Source organism: Carcharhinus amblyrhynchos, unplaced genomic scaffold (assembly GCF_965287045.1).
Source record: "Carcharhinus amblyrhynchos unplaced genomic scaffold, sCarAmb.v2.hapA scaffold_38, whole genome shotgun sequence".
Classification (NCBI taxonomy): Eukaryota; Metazoa; Chordata; class Chondrichthyes; order Carcharhiniformes; family Carcharhinidae; genus Carcharhinus; species Carcharhinus amblyrhynchos.
In genome coordinates, this window is record NW_027649779.1 from 8,858,582 (window position 1) to 8,882,007 (window position 23,426).

General features: G+C 47.3%; 2 protein-coding genes across 2 annotated transcripts; one reads left to right on the plus strand and one right to left on the minus strand.

Annotated features, from left to right (window-relative positions):
* Positions 1-1,124: 1,124 nt before the first annotated feature.
* LOC145362462 (uncharacterized) lies at positions 1,125-23,426 on the minus strand. Its single transcript, XM_080218475.1, is given in 8 exon segments — positions 1,125-1,984; positions 3,740-3,850; positions 10,586-10,688; positions 12,317-12,372; positions 15,489-15,663; positions 21,299-21,428; positions 21,431-21,838; positions 23,357-23,426. Coding segments are annotated over 8 exon segments (1,779 nt in total). The 3' UTR covers positions 1,125-1,258.
* Positions 13,350-16,428, plus strand: LOC145362520 (uncharacterized). The gene has a single exon (XM_080218540.1). The coding sequence runs from the start codon at positions 13,768-13,770 to the stop codon at positions 14,650-14,652; it is 885 nt and encodes a 294-aa protein (XP_080074666.1). The 5' UTR covers positions 13,350-13,767; the 3' UTR covers positions 14,653-16,428.

The following is a 23,426-nucleotide window of genomic DNA, read 5'->3' on the forward strand; positions in this document are numbered from 1 at the left end:
ACCTATGGAAGATTCACTTCAATGAGCCTGATTGGGGAGAAGCCAGTCAATTTGAAACCTCCTTGCTCGAGGGCCTATTTTAACCTGTACATGTAGCTAGTTACCATAAGAGCCAATGGTATCGGGGTTAAAAATGTCTTGCTTCAGGGCTTGTGTTAGACACAGGTCCTTGACAGGGAGAAAGGCTTGTCCCATGTTTGTCAGCCAGCAAGCTTTCTTCCGAAGACGTTTCTTTCTATAATATTCCATCAGTATCCAAAGATTTTGTAAGGCTATTAGATGGTGATTTCTTCCAATCTATTACTTGGATTCGACTTATTGCCATTCCTGAGCTGGCGCTGCAGGGGCTGGGGTGCATTATTGACCCTAATAATCACATTTTAATTTGATGTTTTTAAGTTTCCTTTGTACTTTGATTTTGTTCAGGCTGTTCCCTTTCCTTTTGGGGAGCTGCCCCTTTTACCTTGTCCTGATTTAACTTGAGTTTATTTGGTTTAATCTTAAAAGATGCTATCCCTGTGCTGAGGGCATTTCTGTTCCAGATGGGATGGGTGACATTTGGAGAGACTCTTGATTCTCCAGCAATTCCCATTCCCCTTCTTTCTGATGGATTATGGTGGTGTCACTGTGTGTAATGTGACAGTGAGTAAGAATTCTCAGCAAGGATTAATCAACACTTTCTAAGTGGAGATGTTCATCAGTGCAACCTCTCATATACTGAATAGTGGAATTTGGGCCAAGATCAGTAGGGCGACGCGGTAACACAGTGGTTCGCACTGCTGCCTCACAGTGCCAGGACCCGGGTTCGATTCCTGACTTGGGTCACTGTCCGTGTGGAATCTGCACGTTCTCTCCGTGTCCCCATGGGTTTCCTCTGGGTGCTCCGGTTTCCTCACACAGTCCGAATGACGTGCTGGTTAGGTATACTGGCTATGCTAAATTCTCCCTCAGTGTACCCAAACAGATGTGTAGAGTGGCGACTGGGAGAATGTTTACAGTAAATTCATTGCAGTGTTAATGTAAGCCTACTTGTAACACTAATAAAGAAACTTAACTTAAACAATTTGAGACGGAAGTAAAAGTTCCACATCTTGTTGTAAACTAATTTCTGATGGACAGCAGTAACTGCAACCCCAGGAGCACAATCACCTCTTGATCCAGGATATGAAACTCCAGCCCAGTTACTGGCTGTATTAACATCAGCAGAAACAAACTCCTGCTGTCAGAATGAATTAACAGCAGAATCCAATCCCTGCTGTCACTTGTGAACTCGCTGGTGTTTCAGTAATTGAGATGAATCAATGAATCCCTTCCCACACTTGGAGCAGGAGAACGGCCTCTCCCCAGTGTGAACCTGTTCATGTCTCAGCAGTTGGCATGAATCAGTGAATCCCTTCCCACACATGGAGCAGGTGAATGGCTTCTCCCCGGTGTGAGCTCGCTGGTGTACAGTGAGACCGCCTGAGTGTCTGAAGCTCCTTCCACAGTCAGTGCAGCTGAATGGTTTCTCCCCAGTGTGAACTCGCTGGTGTTTCAGCAGAGTGGATGAAAGCTTAAAGCTCATTCCACAGTCAGTGCAGCTGAATGGTTTCTCCCCAGAGTGAACTCGCTGGTGTGCCACGAGGTTCGAGGAATTAATGAATCCCTTCCCACACACGGGGCAGGTGAATGGCCTCTCCCCAGTGTGAACCCGCCGGTGTAATGCTAGATTGTATGACTGAATGAATCTTTTCCCACACACAGAGCAGCTAAACGGCCTCTCCCCAGTGTGAACACGCTGGTGTAATGCCAGGTTGGATGACTGAGTGAAATCCTTTCCACATATGGAGCAGGTGAAGGGTCTCTCCCCAGTGTGGGTGCGTCGATGAGTTTCCAGTTTGGATGGGCAAGTGAATGCTTTCCCACAGTCCCCACATATCCACGGTTTCTCTGCAGTGTCAGTGTCATCATGTCTCTCCATGTTGATGATCAGATGAAGCCTTTTCTACACACACAACACGAGAACATTTCTCCTCACTGAATGGTGATGTTTTTTTCAGGCTGTCTAACTGGTTTAAGCTCTTTTCACAGTCAGTTCACTGGAACACGCTCACTCAGGTGTGTCTCAGTGCTTTTCCAGTCACACTGATGTTTGATTGTTTTGTCTGTAGGAAAAGATTTCAAACATTTCTCCTTCCACATTCCAAGTACGATTCCTAGGAATCGAGTGATTCTGTCAGATCTTGATGTGATGTTTGGTCTAATACCTGTAAAAACCGTCAATAAAAGTCATCACTGACAGTCCAGAATAGAAATTCTGACATGACAGTTCTAGTTTCTCTGCAATTTTTTTTGTCCACTTGAACCCCCAAAGTTGCAGATCCCCATCCCACACACTCTCCCTCCTCCCTGAACTGAAATCCAAATAAACTGTCAGATAATCATTTCAGTATGCTTTTAAAAAATGTGTGCAACTAGAGATAGTATTTTTGATGATTCAATTCATTCAAAACACAAGAGAAAACATTAATCAGAATCACCCTGAACCCATCAGTCAGAATAGCAGATGTTAACTTTGTGTCCAGAACTGACTGTTTAGAGATTTGATGAGAAATTGTGAAGGGGGTTTCTCCAAACCTCTCTCTCTCTAACTAATTTAAACCTGGTATCAGTGTCAGAGCCCATTCTGCTTTCTGGTTCTCTTCCTGCTGACTAATTAACCTCAATTCAATATCAAGAATATGGAAGCCACTGTTTTTGGCCCCCCTTCCAAGTCTTGTTCCTTTGCAATCCACTCAATCCCTCTTCCTGGCGAATGTCTGAAATTAAGCCAGTTTGTTCATAACCTCAGTGTCCCATTTGATCCCAAGTTTCTGGGACCGCCTATTTCCACCTCAGTAACATCACATGACCTCAACTCTACCTCAATGCTGCTCAAACCCTCATTCAGGCCATTGTTACCTCCAAACTCAACTGTTCCATCGCACTCTTACGGGTCTCCATTTTACCTATGGAAATGTGAAGTCATCCAAAAGTCCACCAACCCTTTCCTAATTAACAGCAAGTCCTGTCCCCCAATCACCTCTGTCCTCCCTGATCTGCCTTGGCTCCCACGCATGTAACACCTTGATTGTAAGATTCTCATCCTTGTTTTCAAATCATTCCATAGCTTCAGCCCTCCCGATCTCTGTAATCTTCCCACAAACATCCGAGATATCAGTGCTGTTCTGGTACATTCACTACTGCAATTACTCCACCACTGGTGGTCATGTCTTCAGCCCTAGGTTCTGAATTCCCTCCCTGTACTTCTCTGTCTCTGCCTCACTTTCCTCCTTTAATACTCTCTTTAAAACTCACCTTGTTGTCCAAGTTTTTGGTCACCTGTCCTATTATCTCCTGATGTATCTGGGAATCTCACTTCGTTTTATAATGTTCCTTAAAGTTTATTTATTAGTCACAAGTAAGGCTTACATTAACACTGCAATTAAATTCCCCTCATCACCAGCACCTGTTTGGGTCAATGCACCTAACTAGCTCATCTTTCCAACTGTGGGAGGAAACTGGAGCATCCGGAGAAAACCCATGCAGACACAGGGAGCACATGCAAACTCCACAGTGACCCGAGCTGGGAATCGAACCCAGGACCCTGGCACTGTGAGGCAGCAGTGCTAACCACCGTGCCACCCTGACCCGAGATCCAGCATCTAGCCCACACTGGGTGTTTATGAAGACTCATCGCCCAGATCCATTTAAATCCCACTGGTTCCAGCTCCTCACCGCCTGCGGATCCACAAAGTGTTTCCAGAACCTCCAGTGTCTGAGCCAGGATGGGGCTGTTAACCTGGGCTTGTTCCCGGGAGAAGCCCCACAGCTGCAAACCAGGGAGCTGACAATGATTCTGAAGCGGATCCACAAAGTGTTTCCAGACCCGCCCAGCCACCGCCTAACGCTGACTCCGCTTCTCCGGGACAAACCAGCACCAAGGACAGCAATGACACTGCGTATGCTCCACATCACAATGCCGGGGACTGATTGACGGTGGCTATGGACCAATAGGAAGAGGGGGCGGGGCTGGAGGACCAAGCGGGAGAAGCTGGTCCTCCAACCAATCGAAGTGAATGAGGGGCGGGGCTGGAGGACCGCGCAGGAGCGGCTGGTCCTCCAATCAGTTATCGGGGCGGGAGTGTAAATGAAGCATGCGCAGTGATTAACGGCGACGGAGAAACGATTCTTGCTCAGATACACAATTAGTAAAAGGTGGGAATGGCGAGGCAGAGGGAGCGATGGATCAGGCGGGCGGTTTACGAGACTTCGTAAACACCTTACATAAACCGCGTATCCTTGAAAAAGAACCTACCGGTAATTGGGGATGGTCCCCGGCCTGTTTGTACAGAGCAGAACCGTAACTTTCTCTCAGTTACAAACCCCGGTTAACCGCCGCCATCTTTTTCAGGTGATCCCAGTAAGGAGCATGCGCAGCTGTCATCTTTATCGGGGGGATTCGCACTAAGGCGCATGCGCAGCTGTCATCCTCGTCGGCGCATTCGCACTAGGGCGCATGCGCAGCTGCCTTCTTTATCGGGGTAATCACACGGGTGCGCGCGTAGCTGACAACTTTATCGGTGCATTGGCAGTAGGGCGCATGCGCAGCTGACATCTTTATCGGAGCGCTCGCATTAGGGCGCATGTGTAGATGCCATTTTTGTTGGGGGCAATAAGTTCCTTATTGGAAATTCCTCCCAGTGACTTGCCCATCAAACTGCTTCACTCTTTCACTTCCAATTTCTCACTGATGCAGCACAACTGTGCCATCCCCTCAACCATGGTTATATAACATCATGGTTCTGAACAACCTGGTTATTTACTAGTGCTACAAGTAGGCTTACATTAACACTGCAATGAAATTAATGTAAAAATCCCCCAAGTCACCACACCGACACCTGTTCAGGTTACGCTGAGGGAGAATTTAGCACGGCCCAATGCTCCCTAACCAGCACGTCTTTCAGACTGTGGGAGGAAACTGGAGCACCAGAGGAAACCCACACAAATACGAGGAGAATGTGCAAACTCCACGTAGACAGTCACCCAAGCCAGGAATCGAACCCAGTTCCCTGACACTGTGAGGCAGCAGTGTTAATCACTGAACCACTGTGCCGCCCACACAGCTAACCTCAGACAGTTGGCAGTGAGAGTGACGGTGTCAGTAGTCAGGGAAAGAAGTTTGGAGTGGGAACTGGAAAGAATGGCTTCAACTTTCCCAATATCTAAATGAGAGAAAGTTCCTGATGTTCCGGTATTGGATGTCAGACAAATCGGGATGATGTGTGAGTTGGAGGGGAACTCAGAGGTGATCGTCTTCACATATATCTAATACCCTGGACATTGTAAATGTTGGAGGTTTAGCATTACATGATTCTGCCAGAGTTCTGATCAAGCTAATACAGAAAAATCCCTTTTCTTCATCCTCTACTTCTTCTACCCCCCTCTCTCTCCCTCTTATTCCTGTCCATAGATACTGGATCGTGTATCAGCCCAGACTGGGTGGCAGGTTCCCTTTCCTGAAGGATATAATGAACTAGTTGTTACATTTATGACAATCCAGCAGTTCTCATGGTCACTCATTCCTTGTGCCGGCCCCACAGATTACAAGATCCATTCAGCTCAGTTTCACCACCTGCTTTTGTGGCTTGACTCTCACTTTTTCTGTTTCAGAAAGGGTGAATTTGCAATCAGGAAGCTCAACCCCAAACATCACGTCAGGATCACCCAGTTTACCGTAGCCGGAATATCATTGGATTTTGAACATGGAAGGAAAAAGCACTGTTCACAGTGGGGAGAAACTGTACACATGTTCTGTGTGTGCGCGAGACTTCAGTCAGTCATCCGGCCTGTCAAGACACAAATGCAGTCACAGCAGGGAGAAGCCGTGGAAATGCGGGGAATGTGGGAAGGGATTCAATTATCCGTCACAGCTGGAAATTCATCAGCGTGGTCACACAGGACAGAGGCCGTTCACCTGCTGTGTGTGTGGGAAGGGATTCATTAATTCATCCAACCTGATGACACACCAAAGTATCCACAGCGAACACAGACCTTTTAAATGTCCGGACTGCAGGAAGTGCTACAAAAATTGTCAAGAACTAATGTACCATCAACGTGTTCACACTGATGAGAGACCATTCAGGTGCCCTCAGTGTGGGACTGGGTTCAGACAATCATCTCATCTCACTGTCCACCAGCGCACTCACACCGGGGAGAGGCCGTTCGTCTGCTCCGAGTGTGGGAAGAGATTCACTCAGTCCTCCCACCTGCTGAAACACCAGCGCACGTACCAACATAAAAATTAGGAGCAGGAAGAGGCCCCTCGAGCCTGCTCCATCATTCAGTAAGCTGATCTGATTGTAACTTCAACCCTACATTCCTGTCTAAACCCCCATCACCTTTCACTGCATTCTTAAACAGGAATTTATCCAGCTTTGTCTTAAAAATATTCAAAGACTATACTTCCACTGCCTTTTGAGAAAGAGAATGGCTTTTAACATTTCCTCTGTGACAAATGTTCAGCTAACTGGGCCGAACTTTCCCACTTTCTCCCTTTTTCCCTGAATCGATGGAATTTTGTAAAATTAAAACCACTACAACAACAATCTCAATAGTCTCTTCTTTCAACACCTGAGGGGGAAATCCATTTGGATCAGAGAATCTCTCAGCGCGCACACCCAAACAATGTGCTCAATAACACTGTTCGTAATCTTCCTGATTTGCGCCATCTCTTCCATCTCCTGATTTAGAACTATCTCTGGGAGGTTACTTCTGCCCTCTTTAGCAAAGATGGGTGCAAAAGACAGGGCAGCACGGAACCATAGAACCCTACAGTGCAGAAGGAGGCGCTTCGAGTCTGCACCGAACACAATCCCACCCAGAACCTACCGCCAGATCCCTATGTATTATACCCACTAATCCCTCTAACCTACACACCCCAGGACACTAAGGGGCAATTTCTTAGCACGGCCAATCAACCTAACCCGCATATCTTTGGACTGTGGGAGGAAACCCACACAGACACGAGGAGAATGTGCAAACTCCACACAGACAGTGACCCAAGGCCGGGAATTGAACCCAGGACCCTGGAACTGTGAAGCAGCAGTGCTAACCCACTGTGCCACCATGCTGCCCTGCTGCTAACCAGTGATTAGCACTGCTGCTTCACAGCTTCAGGGACCTGGGTTCAATTCCCGGCTCGAGTCACTGTGTGTGTGAAGTTTGCACATTCTCCTCATGTCTGCGTGGGTTTCATCCGGGTGCTCCGGTTTCCTCCCACAGTCCAAAGATGTGCAGGTTAGGTTGATCGGCTATGCTAAAAATTGCTCCTTAGTGTCCCAAGATGCTTAGGTTAGAGGGATTAGCAGGTACGATATGGGGGTAGGGCCTGAGTGAGATTGTGGTCGGTGCAGACTCGATGGGGTGAAGGGCCTCTTTCTGCACTGTAGGGTTCTATGAAAATCTCTCTTTAGTTCACCCACAGTAGCCCGACTTTTCACAATCAGTTCTCCAGATGCACTTTCTATGGGAGCAATGCTCACTTTTTTCTTGTTAAGTATCTATACAAATTCCCTTACAGCCAAGGGCTAGGATGGAGAACAGTTTGTTAGACGTGCCCTGGAGGGCTTTTTGATACAGTGTGTTGACAATCCATCCAGGGAGGGAACCGTAACAGACCTGATACTGGGGATTGAGCTGGGTCAGGTGATCAGTGTTTGAGTGGGGGGGGTGCATTTTGGGCTTAGCCGCCATAATCCCATAGGATTTGAGATAGTCATTGATAAGAGTGGCCCTCAGGGTGAGGGTGGTTAATTAGGCGAGGGCCAGTTAGATCCAGATTAGATGGGAACTGGGGAACGTGGATGGAGAACAACTATTTGAGGGCAAATCCATGTCTGGCACGTGGAAGACTTTTAAAAGGCCTGTTGATTGAAGTGCAGGACAGGCAATATTCTCGCAAACAACTGAAGGATAGAAATGGCAGGATTCGGGAAACAGGAATGACAAGGGAAATTGTAAGCTCAGTAAAAAGGAAGCATGTGATAGACCGAGTCTAAGAATGGACGAAACCCTTGAGGAGCACGTTGAAAGTAGGAAGGAACTTAAACGTGGAATTAATAGTAGGAGGGATTATTATTTAAAGGGTGAAAAGCTGCAGCATGCTACAGTGCAGAGGGACCTCGGGGTCCTTGTGCATGAGTCGCAAAAACCCAGTCTGCAGGTGCAGCAGGTGATCAAGAAGGCGAATGGGATGTTGGTCTTTATAGCGAGGGGGATAGAATATAAAAGTAGGGAGGTCTTGCTGCAACTGTACAGGGCACTGGTGAGGCCGCAGCTGGAGTACTGTGTGCAGTTTTGGTCGCCACACTTGCGGAAGGATATATTGGCCTTGGAGGGAGTACAGAGAAGGTTCACTAGGCTGATACCGGAGATGAGGGGGTTCGCCTATGAAGAGAGACTGAATAGACCGGGTCTGTACTTGTTGGAGTTTAGAAGGCTGAGGGGGGATCTTATAGAGATGTATAAGATAATGAAGGGGATAGATAGGGTAGAGGTAGAGAGATTCTTCCCACTTAGAAAGGATAGCAGGACTAGAGGGCACAGCCTCAAAATAAGTGGGGGGGGGGAGCAATTTAGATCAGAGTTGAGGAGGAACTTCTTCACTCAAAGGGTGGTGAATCTCTGGAATTCTCTGCCTGTTGAAGTGGTAGAGGCTACCTCGCTGAATATATTTATGTCACGGGTAGATAGGTTTCTGATAGACAAGGGAATTAAGGGTTATGGGGAGAAAGCGGGAAAGTGGAACTGATCCACTTCAGATCAGCCATGATCTTATTGAATGGCGGGGCACGCTCAAAGGGGTAGGTGGCCTACTCCTGCTCCAATTTCTTACGTTCTTATGAACCCATATCTTCCTCCATTTTTTCTGCTATTTCCTTCATCCTCACTCCAACAAGTACGAGGAGTGCATGGAACTTATTTGTCATTGAAACAATCTGACCAGCTGGTTCTGCTGCTTCCCTCTCTTCCACTGGTGCACTGAGTTAAATTGTCTCTAAAGTTCCTGTTTCTGGAGTCCTAAATGCACACTGCTCTCTCCCATCATCCCCCTTGTCAATTTCTGGGACTCGGGTGGAAGGACACGATGACACAGCTGTTGCATTCCGTCTTGACTTGGCCCTTTATTAATAATTCCGTTAGTATCTGCGGTGTTTTGAATTAAACTCTACTCTGTGTGATTAACTCACCAATGGCTCCTAATATCTTAATAAATTGGGCAATCAAACCTTCTAAAGAGGGTGAATATGTCTGAGAATTATCCAGCTGCAAAACTATTTCTATTAAGGTCATGGATTATTACAGTCGATGTACCCTGTTTTGATTCTGCCAGCAGGGCTGTGGAATTAATTGGATAGATTTCTAAAGAGACAGCATGATGGGTGAAGTGGGTTACATCTGTGGAATAACCAATAAATATTCAGTATCCATCAAGAGGGCAACATTCATCTGGAATTTTTTTATCTGGGTTCAGGTCAGTATTCAGTCTCTGGAGATAGAGACAGGAACGAATGATTATGAATTGAACGCAGCCAGAATCTGCACCTTCAGGAGAACCAGTGTGAAAGTCATAACAGTCACAGCACTTAGAATAGAGGGATAGAAGCAGATAGTCCAGTTGGGAACACATGATGGGTGCAGGCTTGGAGGGCCAAAGGGCCTGTTCCTGTGCTGTATTGTTCTTTGTTCACTTACCCACTGGAGATTTACGTGCAAAACTTGACAAATAGAATCCTTATTGGATAGGCACATGGAGCACACCAGAATTATAGGGAGTGGGATAGCTTGATCTTGGGATTGGACATAGCTCGGCACAACACTGAGGGCCAAAGGGCCTGTACTGTGCTGTAATGTTCTATGTTCTAGAACAGCAGAACTAGAGGGCACAGCCTCAAAATAAGGGGGGGGGGGGGGGGCAGTTTAGATCGGAGTTGAGGAGGAACTTCTTCACTCAAAGGGTGGTGAGTCTCTAGTATTCCCTGCCCATTGAAGTGGTGGAGGCTACCTTGCTGAATATATTTAAGTCATGGGTAGATAGGTTGATAGACAGGGAAATTAAGGGTCATGGGGAGAAAGCGGGAAAGTTCAGCCAAGATCTTATTGAATGGCGGGGCAGGCTCGAAGGGCTAGATGGCCTACTCCTGCTCCTATTTCTTATGTGGAATATATCACCGCATTCGTCCACAGATGCTGCGTATGTTTAAAAATACATCGGAATTGAGAATCAATACTGTCGTTTGACTGGGAATTGAATGGCACTGCTGTTACCCGGCATTCGCTGCGGTTATGAAAGCGCCCCATTTACGGCACCGGAACCCAGTGCACAGGCGCAGTGCTGTACTTGGCGCATGCGCAATTCACTTTGCACAGGATCCCTGCGATGGCGGGCGATGCTTTTTTCCAGCGGGTAAGAGTTGGTGCGGTGGGGAATGGAGCCGGGACACAGGGTGGGGAGGGAACGGAAGCTTCACAAACACCCGCTATAGGCCGCAGGGCCCGAGTATACCCCACGGGTCCCGTATTCACAGCCGCGAGTCTTTTTCCCCGGGATCCGGGGCCCAGTGCCTCCGCCGCCATGTTGGTTTAACGGGGAGCGCATGCGTGGCCGTCTATTACGCAATCACTGGGTGGGCGGGGCCTCAGGGTCTGGCTGACCGGGGAGAAACTTGTCTCATTGTGAAGTTCACTTATCACAAGTAGGCCTTACATTAACACCTCAATGAAGTTACTGTGAAATTCTCCTGATGGCCATAGTCCAGCACCTGTTCGGGGTCAATGCACCCTAACCAGCACATCTTTCAGACTGTGGGATGAAACAGGAGCACCCGGAGGAAACCCACGCAGACACGGGGAGAATGCGCAAACTCCAAAGCCGGGAATCGAACCCGGATCCCTGGCGCTGTGGGACAGCAGTGCTAACCACTCATGTGCATAGTATTGATGTTTTTCTCTTTTAATCCACAGGTGCTTTGGTCTGCCTTGTTGTCCAACGAGGGGCATACACGCGGTGGGTCGTACAAGGGCTGCTCTTGGATGTTTTCAAGAATAGCCTAGTACTTCACGTCATTAGTGTATGCTTAAACTGGACCAGATGCTGGGTAACACGACAGCTCAGTGACTATCACTGCTAGCTGTGCAGATACGTGGATTTGGGCCAGTGCCTGTGGGAGTTTGCGCATTCTCCCCGTGCTTGCGTGGGTTTCCTTCGGGTGCTCCGGTTTCCTCCCACACCCCAAAGATGTGCTGTTAGGCTGATTGGTGTAACAAATTGTCCCTAAATTAATTTTCCCTCAATGTGGATGGCCATAAGCATAGACAAGGGTCATGGGTAGAGAGGAGACTCAATGTTAAAATGGCGGCGCGGGCTCGTTGGGTCGAAGGGCCTGTTTGCCGTGCTGTGTTGTTCTTTGTTCACTCAGACTGCAGACAGGCCCGGGTTAACAATTGACAACTTTATAGAATCCCCACAGTACAGAAGGAGGAGGTCATTTGGCCCATTGAGTCCATAATCCAAATCTAGAAAGAGAGACAGACCCGTTCAGAACTGGTTTGTATTGGGCTAGATGTTTGGTGATTGGCCACCAGTATTCACTCCTTTTTCATTGACTCACAGAACCACTGAATGATTACAATACACGGTGGTGGTGGTGGTGGTGGTGGTGGTGGTGGTGGTGGTGGTGGGGGTGGTGGGGGGAGCAGCAGCAATCAATCCATTATACCCATTCTTGGCTTTGTAACAGCGAATCAGCTCCTCCCACTGCTGGCCCTTCTCGTAGTCCAGCATTTTTTATCTCCTCCAGGTAATGATTCTGTTTCCTTTTGGATCAGTTTGAGCTGTAGTGGAGATGGAAGTGAAACTGCTACTTTTAACATAGAGGATGTTGGAATCCAGTTGGGCCCAGCAATTTTCAAAGTGACACCATCAAAGGGGATAAATTTTAGGGGAAATCGGATTGTCAAATGGGTATTGTTTTTGAATAGTTATTTTTATCAGTGATTTAATCTAATTTAATGAAATCAAATGTTGTAAAATGTTAAGAGGCAGCTAGATGGGTACGTGAATAGGGAGGGAAACAGACCAAGTAAGGGCAGAAGGTTTCTTTTCAGTTTGGTTGGGGCATTATGATCAGCATAGACTTGAAGGGCCAAGGGGCTTGTTCCTGTGCTCTACTTTGTTTTGTTCTTTGCTGTGTTTTTGGGATTTGGACAGGAGTAAATATTGCCCACCGCCAGTTACCTGTGGAGAAGATGATGTTTGTTGCTCAGCAGCTGGTAAGAGGCGCTGCAGGGGAACTAGTGGGTGGAGAGGTGTCGGTAAGAGGTGTCAGTAACAGTCAGTGTAGACTACAAACCCCAAATGAGAAACTGCAGCTGCACGAAATTTGCCCAAAAACAGGCCCAGCTTGTTTCATGGTAAATGTGGTGCAGCCATCTTGATCTGATGGAATCTCTACAGTGCTGAGGGAGGCCATTTGGCCCATCAGGTCTGTACCAACTACAATCCGACCCAGGCCCTGTTCCCACAACCACACACATTTACCCCACCAATCTCCCTGACACTAGGCTCGATTGATCATGGCCAATTAACCTAACCTGCAAACACGAGGAGAACGTGCAAACTCCACACGGACAGTGACCCGAGGCCGGAATTGAACCCGGGTCCCTGGTAATGTGAGGCAACAGTGCCAGGTGCTGTGAGGCAGCAATGCCAACCACTGTGCCACCGTGCTGCCCCCCCTTATAATGATGTAACAAAAAGTGGGTGATGGTTCTTCGTATCAGGAGAGAAAATTATTGGTTCCTTCGTTTGATTTTTCACTCAACCCAGAACTGAACCCAGACAGAGGAGAGAGTGGAGGAAAGAAATGGTGAGATGGGTTTGGATTTCAGTAAAAAGTCTGACAACACCAGGTTTTAGTCCAACCGATTTGTTTGATAATAGACTCACAAGCTTTCGGGTTAGTCCCTTCGTCAGGTGAATGGAGAGTTCTGGCCTCAGACAGAGCCTGTCTGAGGCCAGAACTCTCCATTCACCTGACGAAGGGACTAACCCGAAAGCTTGTGAGTCTATTATCAAACAAATCGGTTGGACTAAAACCTGGTGTTGTCAGACTTTTTGCTGTGTTTACGCCAGTCCAACGCCGGCATACCCACATTTGGATTTCAGCCCAGGGAGGAGTGGCAGTGTGTGTGGGAAGGGGATTTATAGATTTGGGAGAACAAGAGAGGGAAAAATGTTCCAGAGAAACTCCAATTATCTATTCTGGATTTATATCCTGCTCACTCGCAGTGAAGAGTTTTTAAATCTCCTTTTCCAGGCTTTCAGAAGGGGAAGATGATCATAAGGGGCCAGGTAGCTCACACGGAACATCGCAGCAAGCTCTGGCAGAATCATTCAATTCATCAGGGCCTGAATATTATCCACATTTGAATGTGAAAGCAGAAATGTTTGTTCTGCCTGCAGGGAAAGATTTCAAACATCAGTGTGACTGGAAAAGCAGCGAGACACACACACACATCCGAGTAAGTGTGTTCCAGTGAACTGAGTGTGGAAAGAGCTTTAACCAGTTACTCAGCCTGAAAGAACATCACACCATTGACAGCGAGGAGTTATTATACACATGTTCTGCATGTGGACAAGGCTTCAACTGATCATCCAACCTGGAGAGATACAAGGACACTGGCACCATGGAGAAACCTTGGAAATGTGAGGATTGCGGGAAAGGTTACAATTATCCATCCCGGCTGGAATATCATCGACGCACACACACTGGGGAGAGGCCGTGGAAATGTGGGGATTGTGAGAAAGGATTCAATTCTCAATACCAGCTGGAAAACCACCGACGCAGTCACACTGGGGAGAGGCCCTTCACCTGCTCGGTGTGTGGGAAGGGATTCACTCAGTCAGCCTGTCTCATGTCACACCAGCGACTTCACACTGAGGAGAGGCCCTTCAGCTGTACCGACTGCGGAAAGAGATTCAGACATTCATCCCACCTCAGTAAGCACCAGCGAGTTCACACTGGGGAGAGACTGTTCACCTGTCCTGAGTGTGGCAAGCGATTCACGGTATCCTCGGATCTGCTGAAACACCAGCGAGTTCACACCGGGGAGAGGCCATTCACCTGCTCAGTGTGCGGGAAGGGATTCACTCAGTCAGCCAACCTGGTGGTCCACCAGCGAGTTCACACCGGGGAGAGGCCATTCAGCTGCACTCACTGTGGAAAGAGGTTACGGTCGTCGTCGGAACTCACTGCACACCAGCGGGTTCACACTGGGGAGAAACCATTCACCTGCTCCGTGTGTGGGAAGGGATTCGCTCAGTCATCCCACTGCCTGACCCACCAGCGAGTTCACACTAAGGAGAAGCCATTCAGCTGCTCTTCCTGCGGAAAGAGGTTCAGGCATTCAGGCAACCTCAGAGCGCACCAGCGAGTTCACACCGGGGAGAGGCCATTCACCTGCTCCGTGTGTGGGAGGGGATTCCATTGGCTATCCAGCCTGCTGACACATCAGCGAGTTCATAAACAACCACAGGAATTGGATTCTGCTGTTAATCACATTCAAAACTGATGGTCTGATAATAATTGTTCTGTTTCTGCTGATGTTCGCTATCACCCAGAATCATCAAACAAAAACACCACCCCTCAAACTCGTATCAAATTCCCACCCCGTCTGACTGAAATAAAGAACCAAAAGCTCTCCAGGTCCCCGTTAAATCCGAGAGAAATGTGACACAGCACCCCACAAAGAGAAGAAGATAAACCACAACTGCAACAACGTGACTGAACACAGCAAACTCAACACATCTACTTGGAATAGGTTCCCTACAAGAGACCTCAAAACAGACACTGATGGAGAACAGAATCAACAGCCCAAACCAAGGGGAAGGAATACAGCAAGCTCACAAACACATTGCTCCAGGATGGGGAAGACAAGCGTCAGGCAGAGCGCAGCGAAAACAGGCAGAGCACAAAAGATGCCACCACACGTAGATAATAAAGGAAGACGAGAACGCACTAACTAGGAGGATAGTGACAAGGAGCTACAACTGGAACCTTAATGAACTGGACAGCGAGGAGAACACGCTATCCCTGAGCATCCCACCAAAGCAAGAAGTTGTGGTTTATCTCCCTCTGTTTGTGGGTGCTGTATCACATTTCTCTCAGACTTACTGGGGACCTGGAGAATTGTAAAAGGACCTGTAAAGGGAAGCACGAGACTGGACAAGCTCAGAATTCATCCCGGGTATACCCCTAAGGCAGGGAGCCCTAGGGCCAGAAAAAAGACTAAGAACAGAACCAAAGCAAACCACGAGCCAAAGGACACTCCCAGTAAACAGCAAAAGACAAAATGGTACCCAGTCCCAGACCACTGGGGGAACCGGAGGAAAATGTCAAACTGCTCACCATAGAGGAGCTATTCAGAATAATGATTAAGGAACACGATAAAAGAATGAAAGTTAGAGTCATCCACTGGATGGAGACCACAGTGCAGATGGAAAAGTTTAACCAAGGATCACAGAAACCGTGCAGAGGGACAGCCAGCCCAGAGCAGAACACCTCCTCAGAATAGGCAGCATTACTAGAAACATCAGCACAACTTTACAACTAACACAAACACAAAAGGTTCCAGGGAAAAGACTTTGCTTCATATCCGCCGCCAAACCCAAAACCAACCAACAGAATCAGACCTTGAGGAATTCTTCAAAAGGATAAAAAATTGACAGTTTGCTTTGAGGAAACGAACTCAGAAAACCCCCCTTGACACCAAAATCCAAATGGATACCACCCAAAATCAGCAGGGATACCTTAGAATTTACCAAGAAGAAGATAGAAAACATCCCATCATTGAAAAGAAACTAAATAGAATCACAGAATATTCTAGTGCAGAAGAGGCCTTTCGGCCCATCGAGTCTGCACTGTTGTATGAAATGCCCTGACTGGTCCATCTAATCCCACTTGCCAGCACTTGGCACACCAAGGCTGTGGGCAAACTACTCATCCAGGTTTTTTTTTGAAGGATGTGAGACATCACACCTCCACCACCCTCCCAGGCAACGCAAACCTCAGAACAACAGGAGACAAAGGAACTAAGAGACAACACGGACATCATCATAAAACTGGCAGAGAAAGGACACATTATTATCACGGACAGACAACAAAACCTACCAAAGGACACAGTTCAACTACACAACCCAGAACATTACAAACAACTGGAGAGACCGATTTTATCCAGAAACAAGACAAACGATAGCACAGACACTGGAGAAACCATTGACAGATAGCTGCGTTACCTAGAAATGTAGATAATACTTAGACCAACACTCCTGCCAAAGAGTCTTTTACATGTTCCTGGAGGGAGTGCAGAGGAGGTTTACTAGGCTGATACCGGAGTTGAGGGGATTGAGCTATGAGGAGAGGCTGAATAAACTAGGCTTGTACTCGTTAGAGTTTAGAAGAATGAGGGGAGATCTCATTGAGACGTATAAGATGATGAATGGGATGGATAGGATAGAGGTGGAGAGACTCTTCCCGCTCAAAAAAGACAGTAGGACTAGGGGGCACAGCCTCAAGATAAAGGGGAGGCGGTTTAGAACGGAGTTGAGGAGGAACTTCTTCACTCAAAGGGTGGTGAATCTCTGGAATTCTCTGCCCGTTGAAGTGGTAGAGGCTGCCTCGCTAAATATTTTTAAGAAGCGGGTTGATGGGTTCTTGATAAGAGAGGGGATTAAGGGTTATGGGGAGAGGGCGGGAATGTGGAACTGAGCCACAACAGATCAGCCATGATCTTATTGAATGGCGGGGCAGGCTCGAAGGGCTAGATGGCCTACTCCTGCTCCTATTTCTTATGTTCTTAAAATACACAAACATCCTGACACAATTCTGGGAGAAATTCCTCCAAGCCTTCCATTTTGGCTACCATAGCAATATAGCAGCTGGTCTCTCTACAGGCCCCGGATGTCCCACCAGCGACTGGGGTGGACTGGGCAATAGGTGACACCAGGAGGAGGAGCAGCAGCTCAGAAGGATACAGCCATCCCTGATGTACATTTCACATCATCTCTGACCCCCCACGACTTACCCGGGCTTGCAAAATCTCACTAACTTTCCTGGCTGCAGACAATACACATTAACCTGTGCTTAACCCTCTCTCCACTCACGTCGATTCAACCATTATCTTGTAAATTGAGTTTGTGTCCATATCTGCCCTGTCTGTGAACACAACTCCTCACTCACCTGAGGAAGAGGCCTGAGACTCCGAAACCTTGTGCTACCAAATAAACCTGTTGGACTTTAACTTGGTCATTGTGAGACTTCTTACTGTACAGGAGGGGAAACAGCAGCAGCACAGTCTCGGCCCAAAGGCTTCCCCAGTTCAGCTGCTCAGAGACACTGGGAACCTCTTCAAACATAAATTTATTTGATGAGATTTGATTTATTATTGTCACATGTCTTAGTATACAGTGAACAGTATTGTTTCTTGCACACTATACAGACAAAGCATACCATTCATAGAGAAGGAAAGGAGAGAATGCAGAATGTAGTGTTACAGTCACAGCTGGGGTGTAAAAAAAGTTCAACTTAATGCAAGGTAGGTCCATTCAAAAGTCTGACAGTAGCAGGGAAGAAGCTGTTCGAGTTGGTTGGTACGTGACCTCAGCCTTTTGTATCGTTTTCCTGACGGAAGAAGGTGGAAGAGAGAACGGCCGGGGTGTCTGGGGTCCTTAATTATACTGGCTGCTTTTCCCGAGGCAGCGGGAAGTGTAGACAGAGTCAATGGATGGGAGGCTGGTTTATGTGATGGATTGGGTTACATTCACGAGTTTTGTAGTTTCTTTCAGCCTTCAGCTTCTCACATTCACCCCGATTCATCCCTCTCTCCATCCATCCATCCATCCCTACAACTCAGCACAGTAGTTTCACTCTCGTTCTCCCAATCTGTATTCCAGCCTTTATCACATCCACGCTGCTCCCACATACTTCACACCATTAGGTCTTACAATTCAAACGTTATAACCTGTCCAATTTAATATCTGTTCAGGTAGCTTACAGACGGCAGACAAATCACCAGTTCCGCTCCACACGGAGCGACATTTATACATGATCCCATTTCACAATAAAACCCAGATTAAATTCAGATTTGTTTGTAATTATTTTAGTGCCCAGCGGCTGATTTGAACTGAAATTGATATCTGGTCTCAGCCTGGCTCTGTGTTTGTGTGGGAGTGTGTGTGTGTGTGAGGTAGTGTATTTGTGTAAAGGCAGAGTGTTGCCCATAGTTGTGTCTGAGATTGGTATCAATTCTCTAAATAGGTTGGGCTGCAGCAGCACAATCCTGCAACAAGACCCTCCATCAGTCTGAGGATACAATGACCCACCCCAGGTAGAGACCGTGTACCTCACATCACCACAAGAGGGAGCATCCTCTGGTGTGTTGACTGCAGCAGGAGTTGGCTGGAAAGAAGGAGTCTGATGTTACTGTTATTTATGTTTAAAAGATGTTTTTGTTAAAAGCTAATTGGCCGTCCAGTGCCTCTGTTCATCCACATAAAAGTTACGGTCAATGGAGCCAAGGTTTTGGGACAGTCAAAGAACAACACAGAATGGGAAACAGGCCCAACAAGCCCGTGCCGCCATTTTAACATTGAGTGCCCTCCTCTACCCATCACCTTTGTCTACGCCTATTGGGGAAGATTGAGAGAAGACTAATTTAGGGATAATTTGTTACACCAATCAGCCTAAGAGCACGTTTTTTGGGATGTGGGAGGAAACCGGAGCACCCGGAGAAATGCCACGCAAGCACGGGGAGAATGTGCAAACTCCCACAGACACCGGCCCAAATCCATGTGTCTGCACAGCAAACAGTGATAGTCACTGAGCTGTCGTGTTGCCCGTCAGTTGGTCCAGTTTAAGCACACATTAATGACGTGAAGCACTAGGCTACTCTCGAAGCAACATCCAAGAGCAGCCCTCACACGACCCACCGCGTGTACGCCCCTTGTTGGACAACAAGGCGGACCGAATCGCCTGTGAAGTCGGGTCCAGTAATAACATTAGCTGGGATTGTAGCACTCTCCATTTCCTCTTAGCAATTCATCTCGTTCAGGAGACCCACCTTCTGTTTGTTCCCCTCAATTCCTACTAAACTGCTTTTAGATTTGGGTGAGTTTGTGTAAAATAGATAAAGGTGGACATTCAACAGACTTAACAAGTGAATAAAGGCACAAGATTCCACAGATCCTGAATAAAAATAAATTTTACAAGGTCAGAAAGGTTTAAGGACTTTCGAGAGGGACAGAAGATGGGATGGTAGTTTAAAAGTGTCAGGGATTAGTTTGAGAAGTGGTTGATGTCATTGGGTTTGAGAGAGAGAGGAAGGTATTGACAATATCAGCTAATATGGAGAAGTTGCAGTGTCACCCCCACCCCAACAACCCCCGCGAACCTTATGTTCTATTGACCCTATTCACACTAAGCTGCTGACCATTCTCTGTATTAATCAATACCTTTTACAGTTCTTGTTCTCTTCTGGTCCTATCCTTCTCATAAATCCACTGTCACCACACTTTCTGAAAAAACAATCTCTGCCCTCCTCTCCAGCTTCCTTTTCCTTTCCAAGGCCGCTGAACTAGATGTTTCCTCAAGGATCTATCCGTGGCCTCTCCTATTTCTCATCCGCATGCTGCCATTAAGTGACAAAAGCACCGTGTGAAATTTCCCGTGTACATTGGTAACACCCAGCTCTACCTCACCCCCATCCCTCTCCATTCATCCACTGTTACTAAATGATCAAACTGCTTCTCCCACATCCAGTACTGAAATTTCCTCCAGTTAAAAATTGAAAAGATCAAAGCCATTGTCTTCAGTCACCGTTACAAATCCCATTAGGTTTTATTGGTAGAGGGATTGAATTTTGGAGCCATGAGGTCATGTTGCAACTGTTCAAGTCTGGTGCGGCCGCACTTGGAGTATTGTGTACCATTCTGGTCGCCGCATTATAAGAAGGATGTGGAGGCATTGGAAAGGGTGCAGAGGAGGTTTACCAGGATGTTGCCTGGTATGGTGGGAAGGTCTTATGAGGAAAGGCTGAGGGACTTGAGGTTATTTTCATTAGAGAGAAGAAGGTTAAGAGGTGACCTAATTGAGGCATACAAGATGATCAGAGGGTTAGATAGGATGGACAGTGAGAGCCTTTTTCCTCGGATAGTGATGGCTAACACGAGGGGACATAGCTTTGAATTAAGGGGTGATAATTATACGACAGATGTCAGAGGTAGGTTCTTTACTCAGAGGGTAGTAAGGGCGTGGAATGCCCTGCCTGCAGCAGTTGTGGACTCGGCAACTTTTAAGGGTGTTCAAATGGTCAGTGGATAGGCGTATGGATAACATTGGAATAGTTTAGGTTAGAGGGTCATTAGATTGGTTCCACTGGTCGGCACAACATCAAGGGCCGAAGGGACTGTACTGCGCTGGAATATTCTGTGAAATGCCGGCTTTGGGCTGATGTGGGCAAAGCAAAAAGTCACAAAACCAGGTTAAGTTCCAACAGGTTTATGTGGAACCATGAACTTCTGGAACGCTGCTCCTTCATCAGCTGAATGGAGATGTAGGTTCACAAACACAACATATAGAGACAGAGACACAAATGCAAAATGATGGTTGGAATTCAAGTAACCTGATGAAGGAGCAGCATTCTGAAAGTTTGCGATGCCAAATCAACCTGTTGGGGAACGTCTTGCAGTAGATGAGTGGGAATAGGAATAGGATTGAGGAATCAGCTGGTGGGTCTCGTGGACAAGATGAGCTCTCAGAGGACAGGAGGGGAGCAGAAGGAAAACTGGAGAAAGATGTGAGTTCAGAGGTCAGACAAAGGGGAGTGTTAGAGGTGGTTTGGTCCAGTGGATTAGGGGAAGGGAGGGAAGCAGCAGAGGCAGCTGGTTGGATTGTCTTCACAAAGAAGATCATGAGTTTCTCCTCCATGAGCACTCGTGGGGAGGTGAAGATGAAGGAGGGAGAAAGAGAGAACACCTCAAAAAGGAATTAACTCATGTTGAGGATATCAAAAAGATTCAACACAAAGCTAATCTATTTGACTTTTCTTCAGAATATTAAACCTTAAAACTGGCTGGAGTTCAATAACATCAGCAAAAACAAACCCAATGAATGTATTACAGTCACGGATAGGATTATCATCAGATTCCAATCACTGTGGTTACTTGTGAATTATTTGGTGTCTAAGCAGTATGGAGGACTGAGTGACTCCCTTCCCACACTCGGAGCAGGTGAATGGTCTCTCCCCAGGGTGGGTGCACAGATGTCTAAGCAGTATGGAGGACTGAGTGAATCCCCACACTCGGAGCAGGTGACTGGCCTCTCCCCAGTGTGGGTGAGTTGGTGTCTAAGCAGTATGGAGGACTGAGTGAATCCCTTCCCACACTCGGAGCAGGTGAATGGCCTTTCCCCAGTGTGGGTGCGTTGGTGTCTAAGCAGTACGGAGGACTGAGTGAATCCCTTCCCACACTCGGAGCAGGTGAATGGCCTTTCCCCAGTGTGGGTGCGTTGGTGTCTAAGCAGTACGGAGGACTGAGTGAATCCCTTCCCACACTCGGAGCAGGTGAATGGCCTTTCCCCAGTGTGGGTGCGTTGGTGTCTAAGCAGTATGGAGGACTGAGTGAATCCCTTCCCACACTCGGAGCAGGTGAATGGCCTTTCCCCAGTGTGGGTGCACTGATAATGCAGTGAGATTCTGTGAATGCCTGAATCCAGTACGACAGAGAGAGGACCCGAATGGTCTCTCGTCAGTGTGAACACATTGATGTGTCAGGAGGTTCGGTGACTGAATGACACTGAGAGCAGGTGAATGGTCTCTCTGCAGTGTGACTGCGCCGATGAGTTTCCAGCCTGGATGTGGGTGATTGAATTTCTTCCCACAGTCCCCACATTACTGCAGTTTCCCATGGAGTGACCGCACTGGTGTTTTGGGAGGTCAGATGACGGGCTGAAACCTCGTTCACACACGGTTTCTCCCCACTGTGAATAGTGCTTTTACTTTCCGTGTTCAAAATTCACTGATTCTCAGTTACAATAATTAGAATGACTGTCAGATTCTGATATATTTATTTTCAGTTTCCAGACTGCTGATCATCTCCTAGTTCCTGTGAAATTTATTTGAAACGGAAAGTAAGGGGATTGAGAGAGAACCCACAGAGACAGGTTATAAATGAAGTTCACACTGATGCAACAATAAAAAAGACCCACACAGGAGGCCAGGGACCGAGTTCTGCATCCAACACATAGCCAGCTCCTGACTAGTCAGCCTGTGATTCAATGAAAAAGGGACCAACTCTGCAATCAATGCCCACTGCCCCCTATGAATATGGCAGCTGCATATGCACCCTGCTGCCCATTGCCCCTTATAAAGAAGGCAGCTGCATATGCACCCTGCTGCCCATTGCCCCTTATAAAGATGGCAGCTGCATATGCACCCTGCTGCCCATTGCCCCTTATGAAGATGGCAGCTGCATATGCATCCTGCTGCCCATTGCCCCTTATAAAGATGGCAGCTGCATATGTGCCCTGCTGCCCATTGCCCCTTATAAAGATGGCAGCTGCATATGAAGTCTGAGATCATGTACCAATCACCTCAAAAACAGCTTCTTCCCTGTTGCCATCAGACTTTTGAATGGCATTAAGTTGCACTGCATTAACATTATCTTTCTCTACAACCAAAAGAGAAAATGCTGGGAAATCTTAGTAGTTCTGGCAGCAGCTGTGAGGAGAGAAAAGAGCTTTGACAAAGAGTCATCTGGACTCAAAAGATCAGCTCTTTTCTCTCCTTCCAGATGCTGTCAGACCTGCTGAGATTTTCCAGTATTTTCTCTTTTGGTTTCAGATTCCAGATTTGTTTTTATTTTCCTCTACACTATAGCAATGACTGTAACACTAAATTCTGCACTTTCTCGTTTCCTTCTCTATGAATGGTATGCTCTGTCTGTATAGTGCAGGAAACAATATTTTTCACTGTGTGTTAATACATGTGACAATAAATCAGATCAAAATCCAATTCCCATCTACACCACAGGATGGTGGTGCGCAGGCGCAGTGCCCATTCCAATGGGAGCATGCGCACTGAGTGACAGGGCCTGCGGGACAGACGCTGGTTTGGTTCTTGCGCGGCCGATAAAGCTGCGGAAACCCAGAGGGAATAATGGAGCGGCCTTTGATCGGGGAGGGTGTGTAAACATTGGGTGAAGGTCCGAAACCCGGATACAAACCTGAAGCTCCCGCGTTGGCAGCTCCGGGTCTCTTTCCCCGATTCGAGGCCCCCCGGTTAACGGCCGCCAT

Coding starts and splice junctions, on each gene's coding strand:
- LOC145362520 (XM_080218540.1), top strand. CDS start 13,768: ATGGAGAAACCTTGGAAATGTGAGGATTGCGGGAAAGGTTACAATTAT.